The following is a 12,332-nucleotide window of genomic DNA, read 5'->3' as shown; positions in this document are numbered from 1 at the left end:
TTGAGTTCCAGAATCCGTACATACACATTTAAACTAGCCTGGAAAAACCCACCCACTTCTTTAGAGAAACACGAAAACCCCAAAGTGGTAGAAAGTAGTGCTCCAAAATGTGGGATTAACCAGCGATGGGCCGCCATGATGGCTCAAGCTGTTCTATACAGTCCATTCCGGCTCCTCAGTTGCCAGAGAATTCTGAGTGGTTTAGCGAAACGAGCTAACGAAACGTTGGGTCCCAGTCGACCGTTTCCACTGGATACAGACCTTTGGTTACAGTCAGCATTCCATACAAAACATTGATATATTTCAACAGAAAACCTTTAAAATACTTTATGATACAATATTAACTGCTTTTTAATGATGTATTTTTGAGAATTTGATTGATGCTGAACCCAAAAGTAAGTTGACGAGGCAGTAAAATAGCTTCACCGGCCCAAAAACAGACATACTGGACCCAAGTGAACTGGACTGTACTGTACAAACATAGTTCTAGACCAAACACTTTTTGAGTCCAGTTTACAAACTTGGTCTCACAAAAAAAATCTGTATTTGTATAAAAAAAAAATAATAGCAAGGTTTAAGATTGTTCATGTACTGAGGCGCACGCGCAGAAGAAAGGCAATCTCTGGCGACCATTATTTGATCCTTTCTATGTTCATTTTTGTAGTATTTTATAATTAGAAAATATATATTTACAAAAATCAAACTATCAAAAAAAAAAAAAAGTTTCGCCATGATAATTTTATCAAAGCGTGATGGCTTTAAATGTGTACCTATAATATTAATAATATAAAAGGCAAAAAAAAACTCTCCAAAAGATTTAAGTGTCTTTCCCCTCCCCCTCCCCAACATGACTAGAGCTGGTTTTCACCTGAGGCCTGTTTGAAGCATCCACTGCTGCTACCTGCTCGCTGTGTCTCAGGTGAGAGTGGACCGTTCTCATGTGACAGTGGACTGGTCTCAGGTGGGATTGGACTGGTCTTCTCAGCACTGTAGTGGAGTGTTACCATGGGCTGGACTACTGTCTGGCCAAGGCCTGAGAGGGGACGGGGTCTGATATGGAGGCTGAGGTGTAGCCGTGAAGGCTAGCAAGTGTAGTGTTTGCTACAGGGGAGGTTGAATTCATGCACCTCCAGCTACAAGTAGATCAACCCCACCCCCTCCCCCAATTTAGACATCAAATTAGAATCAAAAACCCATTTCTCCCCCCTCCCTACACTTATTTCATTGGCCTCAGGTAAAGTCAGGGTCACCTCTGACCTGTATGGTCTAATCTCTGGCCCACTTCCACGCTCTGACTCGTAGCCCCATAACCCAGCGCCTACAAGTCCCATCATGCCTTGCTCCTCAGTAGCCGTTGCTGTTCATGTTAATGGAGTGGAGGTCTGCCACCTGCATCACGTTGATGCCGCTGTTGGCCAGCCGCGCGATGCCCTCCGGGGATAGTGTTTCCATGGTGATGAGAGCGTGCTGGTCCGAGGGAACGCCCCCCGCTGCGCCGGTGTCCGCGGCGACGGGGGCGGAGCCACTGCTGTCGGCGGCCCCGCCCGCCCCCTTCTTGTTCAGGTGGGTCTTTATGTGCTTGGACAGGTGATCGCTCCTCATGAAGCGCTTGGGACACTCCGTGCAGCAGAACTTCTTCTCTCCTGAGGACAGAGGAAAGCCAATCAGCTTCGCCCCCACACAGCAGTGTGCAACCCAAGCCCCAACCCGACACAGACCCGACCCTAGCCCCGCCCACAGCGCGGCTGGAGCCCCGCCCCTCACCGGTGTGGGTGCGCTTGTGCCTCTGCAGCTCGTCGGAGCGGGTGAAGCGCTTGCCGCAGAAGGACCAGGAGCAGACGAAGGGCCGCTCGCCCGTGTGCCAGCGCAGGTGCGCCCGCAGGTGGGACGTCTTGCCGTACACCTTGCCGCAGCCGGCGATGTGGCAGATGTGCTGCTTCTTCTTACCGGGGTCGCTGCTGCTGGGGTGAGAGGAAGTGACATCATTAACCAAACGGCATTATGGGACACGGACTCAGAGACATGCATGCACACGCACAACCTAACACGTGCGTGCAACCAAACCTGTGCTCGCACGCCTGCACACACACACACACTCACACATATACACACACACACACAAACACACACTCACACATATACTCACACATATACACACACACACACTCACACATATACACACACACAAACACACACACTCACACATATACACACACACACACACACTCACACATATACTCACACACTCACATACACACACACACTCACACACACACACACACACACACACACACACTCACACTCACACACTCACACACACACACTCACACATATACACACACACACACACAGACAGACACACACACACACACACACACACACACACACACACACATATATATACACAAACACACACACACACACACACACACTCACACTCACACATATACACACATACACACACACATACAAACACACACACACATACACACTCACACTCACACATATACACACACACACACACACACACACACACACACACACACACACTCACCGGCCCTCTCCCTCCTTGCAGTAGGGGCAGGTGCAGGCCTCTCTGCGTGTGCGGCGGCTGGGGGTCTGGGGGCTGGTGTCTCCGCACTCATCCATGGCTGTGCCGTCATCCATGGTGTCCCCGCCCACTCCGCCCTGCAGCCCCTGGTCTCCTGGACAACCAGACAGGACAGCCAATCAGGAAACGCGTCCTGCACGAACAGCCTAGTGCCTGGGAACACGCGTCCGTGCCCACCTACCCCGCCGTTCATGGCTACAGTGTCCCGGCTAAAGCCCAGATCTGGCTCTCGCAAACTGCCACCGAAATCAACCCCAGATTTAATTGGCTAAAATATGTTCTCTCCCTCTCCACCTTCGCTAATGTGTAGTGAGCTTTCTGGCGCAAAATGGCTACCGTGCATCACCCAGGTGGGTGCTACACATTGGTGGTGGGTGAGGTGAGTTCCCCCTGACTGTAAAACACTTTGAGCACTCGGAGAGGTGCTATATAAATGCAAGGATATTATTATTATTATTATTATTATAGCTCCGTCCGCCAACTGCGCGCGGCTGCAGTGCGGGACCACCACCCCTAGGGGGCAGTCAAACCCCATACTCTTTCAAGACGGACACAAATGGAGGGCACAAATTACAACGATGACACTGAGGTAGCGGATACAGCTTTGCATCTGAACGTATAACACTGAATACATTCACACGCTTAGACTCTTACCCTTATAGGACCGTCCAGGTCAGCTGACTAACACTGGTACATGCGGTCACTGTCACACCCACAGCATGTACACACACTGACGTTTACAGTTTCATAGGTGTGTGTGAACATTAGCTGTAAACGCGGACTACTTCTTCATTTGCAAGAATCTTAAAGGAAAACCCCACTTATTAAGACCTGAATGGCTTAATATGCTGTAAATGCACTCAACTACGGAAAAATGTTGTAAAAACCACATAACAAGAATTCAGTTATTTTTAAAAACTCAGCCTTTCATAGAAATTTTGACGAGTGCAGACCGCCATTGTTTTAGACGCACAGTGCACTTCTTCAATCTGAAGAAAAACACGTTTTCAACGTACAAAAATGCCAAGTTACCCACGCATACAAAGCACTATAAGCCATTAACACTCGCAAAATCTAGGCCTGTCATTAAAAGTACTGTTATCAAAATTAGGCCAAGTTACAATAAACAATATTGCCTACCTTAGCTAACACAAATTGAACATGCTGTATTCCAAAGCAACGTTTGTATGTCGGTACATACAGAACAGGGCGAGATAACATGAATGTAGTAACACGGCGTTTGCTGATACGAACATTTTCTACAGTAGAAAAGTAAAGAAGTAGTTTGTAGAAACGCCACAGTGATCAGCTGTTGCAGTGGTTTAAGAAAATCAATAAACGTGCCGTCATGAAATCCATACGGCTGCCCACGTGTGACTTTTGCCAAACGTAAGCATCGAAGATTCTCATATTCCCATAACCGCAAAAAGCAACAGTTTAAAAACAACAGACGAATATTAGTTAGCAAATAAGTGTGCATAAGGAATTAAAGATTTGCCTGAGGCCGAGGCGGGATTCCATCCTGACGACAGGATTCCAAGGCAACGACGTTAGCAGTGAGCCAACGACAAAGCAGCTGCGCGAGGCATAAGAAATGAAGAATTTGCCCAAGTCCAGGCTGGATTCGATCCTGTGGCTCAGAGGCCGCGATGTTACCAGTGAGCCGCGAACCCACTAGCTGTTCTCACTAGAAATGTTCTTGGGGGAAATGTTCATTTCGCGTGCGTATGTGACATTTTGATTGGCTGGTGTAGGTAAACGTCCAAGACATACTGTTTGTGGGCTTGCAGCATTGTGATGATGTAATCGTGCAGGGGAAAATGAAGGAGGAGGAGAAAAACGCAGTTTGGGGCTCTGTTGTGCGAAAGTGTTGTTTGTGAATTCTGTCTGTTGAAAGGGGGGTCAGAAGGTACAGAAATGAATGCTTTTAAGGGCTGAGAGTCGGTGGTCAATGAGGTTATTTCTGTAGGGAAGCCTAAAATGTGCCAAACGCTCAGAGCTCAACAGGTACGGGGCATTCCGCCCCGCCAAGGCGTAACTTGGCGGGTTTAACTGTGCGGAGTAAAACCCGGAACACTCCCAAATCTGGAACATGGACTAAAGTACTAGAGAGACTAAAGAGCTGTTCTGAGTTTTATTCAGTGCAGTTATCCAGCTGACTCAGTAATCGTGCTTCATGATACAGGCCACTGATCTAGGATGAGCCTCCCCCCTGTCACCACGCTGCCCGTATCCATTATGAGTGAGAAAAGCTGATCTCAGATCAGTCCTCCAGCTCTCAGACACTGGCCAGGCTCAGGTGTGTTACACACACACACAGCTGTTCCTGGCTCAGGTGTATTAGAGCAGTACACACAGCTGTTCCTGCCTCAGGTGTGTTACACACACACACACACACACACACACACACACACAGCTGTTCCTGGCTCAGGTGTGTAAGAGCACACACACAGCTGTTCCTGCCTCAGGTGTGTTAGAGCAGCACACACACAGCTGTTTTTGTTCCCGTTGTTTAGTTTTTTCTTTCTCTTTTTTTAAAGCTTCTGCTGTGACCCAGTTCGCCAGTCATTTGCACACACAGACAGAGACAGGAAACAGGAAGAGTGGAGCGGGGATGGGGGGATGGGGGCGGGGGGTTACTGGCCCATTAATTACCCCCGCCCCCCGCCTGCTCTCCCTCCGTGGTCCGCTTCGCCGTTTGTTTTTCGCGGGAGGACGGGAGAACGACGGCAGGCCGCCGGGCTGGAGATAAACACAGACGGCGTGCGTAGCGCCCCGGGCCTGCCCCCCCCCCCACCCCCCCCGACCTGCCCTCCCCGATAAGCCCCACCCAGGGGGGGCGTGCCCCCATACGCCCCTCCACTGGCAAGCCCGAGTGACGCACTGGTGTCTCCAACACAGCGACTCACTCACGCAATCATGCACATGCACTTACACACATGCAGACACACACACACACACTTGCGCGCAGACACACACACACACCCTCTACCTGGACAAACCAGTCCAGCCAGTGCTGTAGGCAGAGCCAAACAGGAAGCTGTTCTATCCTGCTCAACATGCAGATCATTTACATGATAAGTGTCCATTTTACCAACAGCGCACTCAGACACACACACACACACACTTACACTCACAACCACAGACACACGCTCTCACACACACACTTACACTAACAACCACAGACACACACTCTCTCACACACACACACACACACACACACACACTTACACTCACAACCACAGGCAGACACTCTCTCACACACACACTAACACTCACACACACAAGCTATTAAGTGGATCATTTGACACCGCATTTAAAAAACTTTAAGCTCGGCTAGTGACAATTGAAATGAACACCAGTCACAGGGACCTCAGCTTCTACTTCATGAAATAAACCAGGAGAGAGAAACATTTTAAACTCCTCCGACTTGTATGCCTGAGCGGGACCAAACCCGGATATTCTGCGGACATTTTGTTCCCAATCAGCAGACCAAATGAGACACAGTCTCAGGAGACTGAAGCTTGCAACAGGAAGGCCACCCTGTTGCTCCACAGCTACAGCTGCAGCCAGCCATTCTGAGAAGAGCGAGCAAGCCAGGCGACAATGAGTCTGCCCCACACACTCACGGCTAACGGACTGACCGGTCACCCCTACCCAACACACCCACGCCTACCCCACACACCCACGGCTACCCCACATACCCACGGCTAACGGACTGATCGGTTACCCCTACCCAACACACCCACCCCTACCCCACACTCCCACCCCTACCCCACACACCCACGGCTAACGGACTGACCCGTCACCCCTACCCCTAAATGTAAACCATTTATTACACAGCCTATGCTAATCCCAAATCTATACTGATCACTACACAGTTTATGCTAATGCTAAATATAAACTGCTTATTACACAGCTAGGCCAATGCTAAATCTAAATTGTTTATTACACAGCTAGGCTAATGCTAAACCTAAACCGTTCATTACACAGCTAGGCTAAGGCTAAATCTAAACAGTTTATTACACTGCTAGGCTAATGCTAAACCAAAACACACCTCAGACTGAGACAGAGATTAACGTGACGATGGACCGTGATCTTTGTGAGGATGTGAAAATGCACTCTAAAGCGGAGTGGCCTGTATGAATGCACCACACAGCCTGCCATGCACGCTGTTCACAGCCATAATAAACATCCTCCCCACCAATAACTCACTGCAACATTAAGAGTCCAATTAATCGGCCTAATTAATAGCAAGCAGTTTTCAGAGAACGCTTTGAAATCACACGCGGTTCTCTCTCTCGGCGTATAATATGAGAAACGCACAAATGCTGAGAAAAGGCGCGGACGCGATCACAGCAAGCGTATCCAGCCACAGCCCGCCATGCAGACAGACAGCACCCCACAATCCAGCATCCAATCCAGGGGCTTCCCATCAGTTCCCCCGCAGGGCCTGCCGGCTGACTGCTGGCCGTTACACTCACATTTAATTAGTTTCATTCACTTACTGCAGTCAAACGGAAATGGACTCAACTCCGGTGTATAAAGTAAGAAACCTAAATGTGCTGACCATGATTTACCACCTCATTTACACCCCCTAACCCCCCCTCCCCCCCTCCAAAATTGCTCGTATGCACAGCTCCCCAGCCCTGGTCCTGGAGAACTACAGGGTCTGCTGAGGTCCCCAGCCCTGGTCCTGGAGAGCTGCAGGGTCTGCTGGGGTCCCCAGCCCTGGTCCTGGAGAACTACAGGGTCTGCTGAGGTCCCCAGCCCTGGTCCTGGAGAGCTGCAGGGTCTGCTGGGTTCCCCGGCCCTGGTCCCAAAGGGAGACCCCGTGTCTCTGCAGGACCAGGGGCCGGGGGCCCTCCTCTAACCCACGGTTCCCTCCCCCCCGTCCCGTGGCAGCACACTGACCTGCGGGGTTGGCGATGGTGATGGGCAGGCCCTGGAGCTGGTGCATCTGCAGGCCGGAGTTGGCGAGGGCGTTGATGTTGACGGTCTGCAGGCCGGGGATCTGGGCCTGGAGGGGGGCCAGGGCGATCTGCGCCCCCCCGGCGCCCTGCAGCTGCAGCGTCTGCCAGCTGACCTGCCCGCCGGGGCCCACGGTGCGCACCAGGATGGGCCCGCCGCTGGGGATGGCCTGGATCTGCAGGGCGTCCTGGGAGAGCGCCTGGGTGGCGAACACCTGCCCCCCCGCCTGCACCGCCTGGAAGGACTGCCCCCCCTGGAGCAGCTGCTGGGGCTGGATCAGGATCTGCTGCTGCTGCTGCTGCTGCTGACCGTCCCGGTTATCGGGCTGGATCGAGACTCCGCCCCCCGAGTTCTGGAAGCCCGCCCCGCTCTGGGTGACCACGCACCCTGCGTAGGACGTGGGGGCGGTGGTGGTGGAGCTGCTGTAGTACCCCGTCCCGCTGCCGGAGGACACCGCCTGCAGCAGCTGCTGGGAGGAGGAGGAGCCGCCCCCTCCCGCGTCCGCCCCGCCCCCCCCGGCCGCACTGACGGGCAGCAGGGCGATGTTCCCGTTGAGGGACACCGGCATGTTGGCCAGGAACTGGGTCTGGTTCTGCAGCATGCCGTTCCCCAGGCCCAGGTTCTGCAGCGGGATGGCCTGCTGGAGGAGGCTCGGCACCGCCAGCACGTTCCCGCCCGCCCCCGCCCGGTTGGTGGCGATCAGCTGCTGCCCGCCCCCGGGGGACGAGACCAGCTGGAACTGGCCCCCTCCAGAGGGGTCCTGCTGGGCCGAGGCGAACTGCAGCTGCTGGCCGTCCACGGTCTGGAACTGCGGGATGACCTGGTACTGGATGTTGGGCATGACCCCGGACAGCGTGGTGAGGACCTGCGGGCCCTGGAGCCCGGCGCTGGGGGCCACCACGTACTGCTGCTGGCCCTGGGCGGCCTGCTGCGCCCCCGCCCGGCCCTTGCCGGCCTCCGAGCCCGCGGGCGACTGCACGCTGACGGGCACGAGCTGCCAGCCGTTGGCGGTCTGCGTGAGCTGGGCCTGGCCGAGGTCCGGCTGCGCGTCGGAGACGCCGTCGCTCTCCCCGGGCGTGTCGATGCGGCTGCACGTCGCCGCCAGCAGGGCCAGGGGCGAGGGCTGCTGGGAGTCCTGGGGACAGCGAGCGACACTTTCACACCTTCCTCCCCCCCTCTCCTCTCCTCAAAACCTCTTTCTGCTTTTATTTTAGCCATCCCAGGCGGTTTGACGTCGGCTCGTGACATCTACAGCTTCCTCCTTTTTAACTTAAGATGCCGCGTGCTAATCGGCATAAGATCCAGATTTGGGAACGAGACGCATTAAACATTCCCTCTTCCATATTCCCTCAAACACGAAAAAAGCAGCGGTTAAAAGTCCCAGCGGCAGGCTGGTGACACGTTTACAGGATACACCCGACGGCGCGGTCGAAAAACACGGGTGCGGCGTCATAAAACGCCCTCGCAATCTCCCGCATTGCTTTTGAACTCCGGAGGGAGAGAGCGCCAAACTACCAAATGGGTGGGATTCAGCAGTGATCCTTTCTACGCCAAAGGCTGGCCACGCTTCCCCTCCCCCACCCCACCCCTCTCCCTCCCACCTCTGTTTTTTACCCTATAAACTCTCGCAGTCGCTGGTAGCCACCCCCTCAAAGGACAGCCAAAGTGGGCCGTGCGGACCGCTCTTAAAGTGCGGGGCTTATGTCAGGAACACCCCGCGTAGCCTCATTTACCTCCGTAGTATCTCCCTTTCCCCACCCCAACATGTGCTCAAAGCGAAAATCAACAACAAACCCAATCTACGCAGACCACAGAACCGACCGCTTCGCTCGATCTGCGTAACAATCTAAATGATCGCTCGTACATTCCGATTGCAATGCAGGCTATATATATCTATATACAAAATCATGCTTATATATTGCTAATGTTAGCTGAACATTGTCAAAAAACCTTACCTGTCCGGTATTAGAGTTTCGCTTTTGAAGAAATCCTCCGCCGCCCTCCACCAACGCGGCCATTTCATCTTGCTGTTGTTCTGTTAAAAATGTAGCGAGTGTTGTTGGCAAGTTACAGCTAACTGGCTACATTTTAACCATTATTTCATTCACCGAATACAGCAAAGTATATACGCGCATATTAGCCAGCGCAACGCGAAACTTGACACAAGTTGAGTACTGCGTTAGGAAACCAGTCCGAATACTAAAAAACAGCTAGTATTGGCTAACTAAAAACAAGCTACCGAAAGAAACTGTATTTGCTAGCCAGTTAGCGAGAGTGTATAGCAATCTAGCGAACACGTCGAATGTAGCAACCTAGCAGGCTAATACAAAAGTCACCCTGTTGCAGTTGGCTACTTGTAAACTCTTCTATACGGCGACGGCTTACATATTGAATTATTGTAACTAAATGGCCATCCAGCTAACAAGTGATGTCGCCTTTAAATTCCGCTGTTATCTTAAAACTTCGGCTTGTTACACAGACAGTAGCAAGTAAGCGGTTACGGTCAGAGAACTTTGCTAGCCAGCGCGACACCGTCCCAGCAAGCTGGCAAAGTTAGCTGGCTATCATGGATAGCAAACCAATTCAGCGCTTAAATGAGAAACAAATTCGTTCTTGTTTTTGTAGCTAAATACAAGCGTCGCTGGTAATGTATCCGTATCATCTATGACCGGTCGAATTTCATTTTATTTTTTCTGTTAAGTTTATATAGCTACTTTTCCCAAAGTACTGAACTACTTGAAAAGAGTTGACTTACCACTCATAATTTTGAGACGGGAGGAGTTTCTCAGCCTTCTTTTGGGCTGACATCAACTTAGAAACGACGCAACCGAACTTGAGAGGTGCCACAACTGAGAAGACGCAAAGGCAAACCCTGCTGCCAATCGAGGCGCAACCGTCTCGCCAGTAGCCAATCAGAGGCTTTCGGGGGACGGGCTTACAGGAGTTGAGTTGTCCGCCGCGTTTATGCAGGACGGGGTATGGAATGTTTAGCGTGAGCGACGCAGAGTAAGACCCAGTGGGCAATGTATATTGCTTTCGAGGCGCTGGAGATAGCCAATGGAAATGTGCATTGAGCTGTTTAGTAGGGTGGGGTCAGCTAGCTAGTAGGTTGTGCCACTGGGTTTGACTGATGACGTCGGCCGGAGGGAGAACGTATTTTTTTGGCGGAAAAGGCGCCATTGATGGATCTGTCTCGGATTAAATATTGTTTAACAGTGCAACAGTGACGACGTGTTTCCCTGCCGATGGGAAAGTTTGCTTGGTCAAAGTGCAATTGTTAAGAGGAAATTTATGAATTAGAAAGCTCAATAGCTTTGGCAAAATTTATCGTTCTTTACAACGAAGTATGTTCAAGATGCAGAATGAGAGTTATAGTTAACAATTTTATGCCGTATTTAAACAATAAAATGACTGGCTGAAACCTTTAACTCCGATGACAACACCACTTCATGTTCAGACAGGTCTCCACTTGACAGAATATGTTCCTGAAACGCTTCATCAGTCCTGCTGTACCATATTCTTAAGTTTCCACCATACATGTACTGAAGTTTTTGGTAGCTTGCGGATATCACTCCATATGTCGTTTTAATATCTCGTAACACAATTCATAGCTGTGTTTATAACGACAGAGTGCTCACTGGTTTCCCCGCACATGCCAGTAGCTGCGCCCGACTGTAGAGCATAGGCTACTACTGATAGTACTGTTTAAATAACCCTTCATAGGCCTACAGCTAAATTCTTCAAAATACAAACGCCGTGCCCGGTGTGCCGCTGAAACCATCGACTTTGCTTTAAATAGCTTACAATGCGACTCAAAACAGTCTTGCAACACCTATAAAGTGCTTACAGCGCAAGAACGTCGCCAAAAGAACATGATTATTATGGACACTGTAATAAAGCTTGTCACACATTGTGCAAATTTGATTTTATTTAGCTATGCATGTAGTTTATGTGGCAGATTGAATGCATTTGTTTGTCATGTCAGTCTTGCCGTCTGGCTTTTTCTTCGCGTGTCTCTGCGTGGTCTCTATAGCAACGATGGTTTCCTCAGGTCCACGCGAAGAGCTGCCACAGAGGGAGTTTAAATGAAATACCGAGACGCGCGAGGCGGAGGGGGAGGGAGCGGGGGCGGGCAGTCTCGAGGAGGGAGAAACAAACTGCTCTGGCCACACCCTGCCGTCCTGTGGGCCGGTGTAGCGCGGGATAATTGCAGGGGGAGGGCTAGAGAATGGCCATTCAGGGCAAATAGGGGTGGGGGTTGGGTGGCGTCCGGTCTGGTGAACGCGTTGGGGAGAGTCACTGCAGCACATGCCGGTTGCTTGCATGTAAACACTGAACTCTATGAGGGTGGGGTCAATATGCCAGAGACGGCAAGCCTGCCCCTCAACTCTCACATCTGCACCCCAGATTTTTATTTAGCCTCGTAAACCTGACTGCAAACAGCGGGACTGTCCCCTGTCCGTCAGACACAAACTCCGTCCGTTCACCAACACCCACAACTGCTCCAAAATGCGTATTTCTGTGACTGAGGAACTAGTCTTTTGTTTCACATTGCTCAAAAAGTCAGTGATATGTAAGCAACTCAATTTTCATTTTAGTCTTCAACTGAATCACTGTCACAATCACAATCATTTGTTAAGCAGGGGCAGAACAAATATGCATGTATTATGGCAGTTATTTTTTTAAACTTTAGCATTGTGATTGGTTAATTAAATTAATGAGGTATATTCACCAGAGGAAAAGATAGGCA

At 51.1% G+C, this 12,332-nt stretch overlaps 1 protein-coding gene across 2 annotated transcripts; it reads right to left on the bottom strand.

Annotated features, from left to right (window-relative positions):
- Positions 1 to 156: 156 nt before the first annotated feature.
- Positions 157 to 10,548, bottom strand: sp1 (sp1 transcription factor). 2 transcript variants are annotated; one of them, XM_035389153.1, is made up of 6 exons: positions 10,338 to 10,548; positions 9,538 to 9,617; positions 7,526 to 8,717; positions 2,555 to 2,705; positions 1,765 to 1,961; positions 157 to 1,643 (listed from the first exon to the last, which is right to left on the bottom strand). In XM_035389153.1, the coding sequence occupies exons 1-6, from the start codon at positions 10,342 to 10,344 to the stop codon at positions 1,345 to 1,347; spliced, it is 1,926 nt and encodes a 641-aa protein (XP_035245044.1). In that variant the 5' UTR covers positions 10,345 to 10,548; the 3' UTR covers positions 157 to 1,344. The 2 variants fall into 2 exon arrangements, with proteins under 2 accessions (XP_035245044.1, XP_035245045.1); XM_035389154.1 differs by having other exon boundaries at positions 1,765 to 1,958; positions 10,338 to 10,545.
- Positions 10,549 to 12,332: the final 1,784 nt, after the last annotated feature.

Source organism: Anguilla anguilla, chromosome 13 (assembly GCF_013347855.1).
Source record: "Anguilla anguilla isolate fAngAng1 chromosome 13, fAngAng1.pri, whole genome shotgun sequence".
NCBI lineage: Eukaryota > Metazoa > Chordata > Actinopteri > Anguilliformes > Anguillidae > Anguilla > Anguilla anguilla.
Note: the sequence above shows the minus strand (reverse complement) of the source record. Positions and strands in the feature narration are given on the sequence as shown.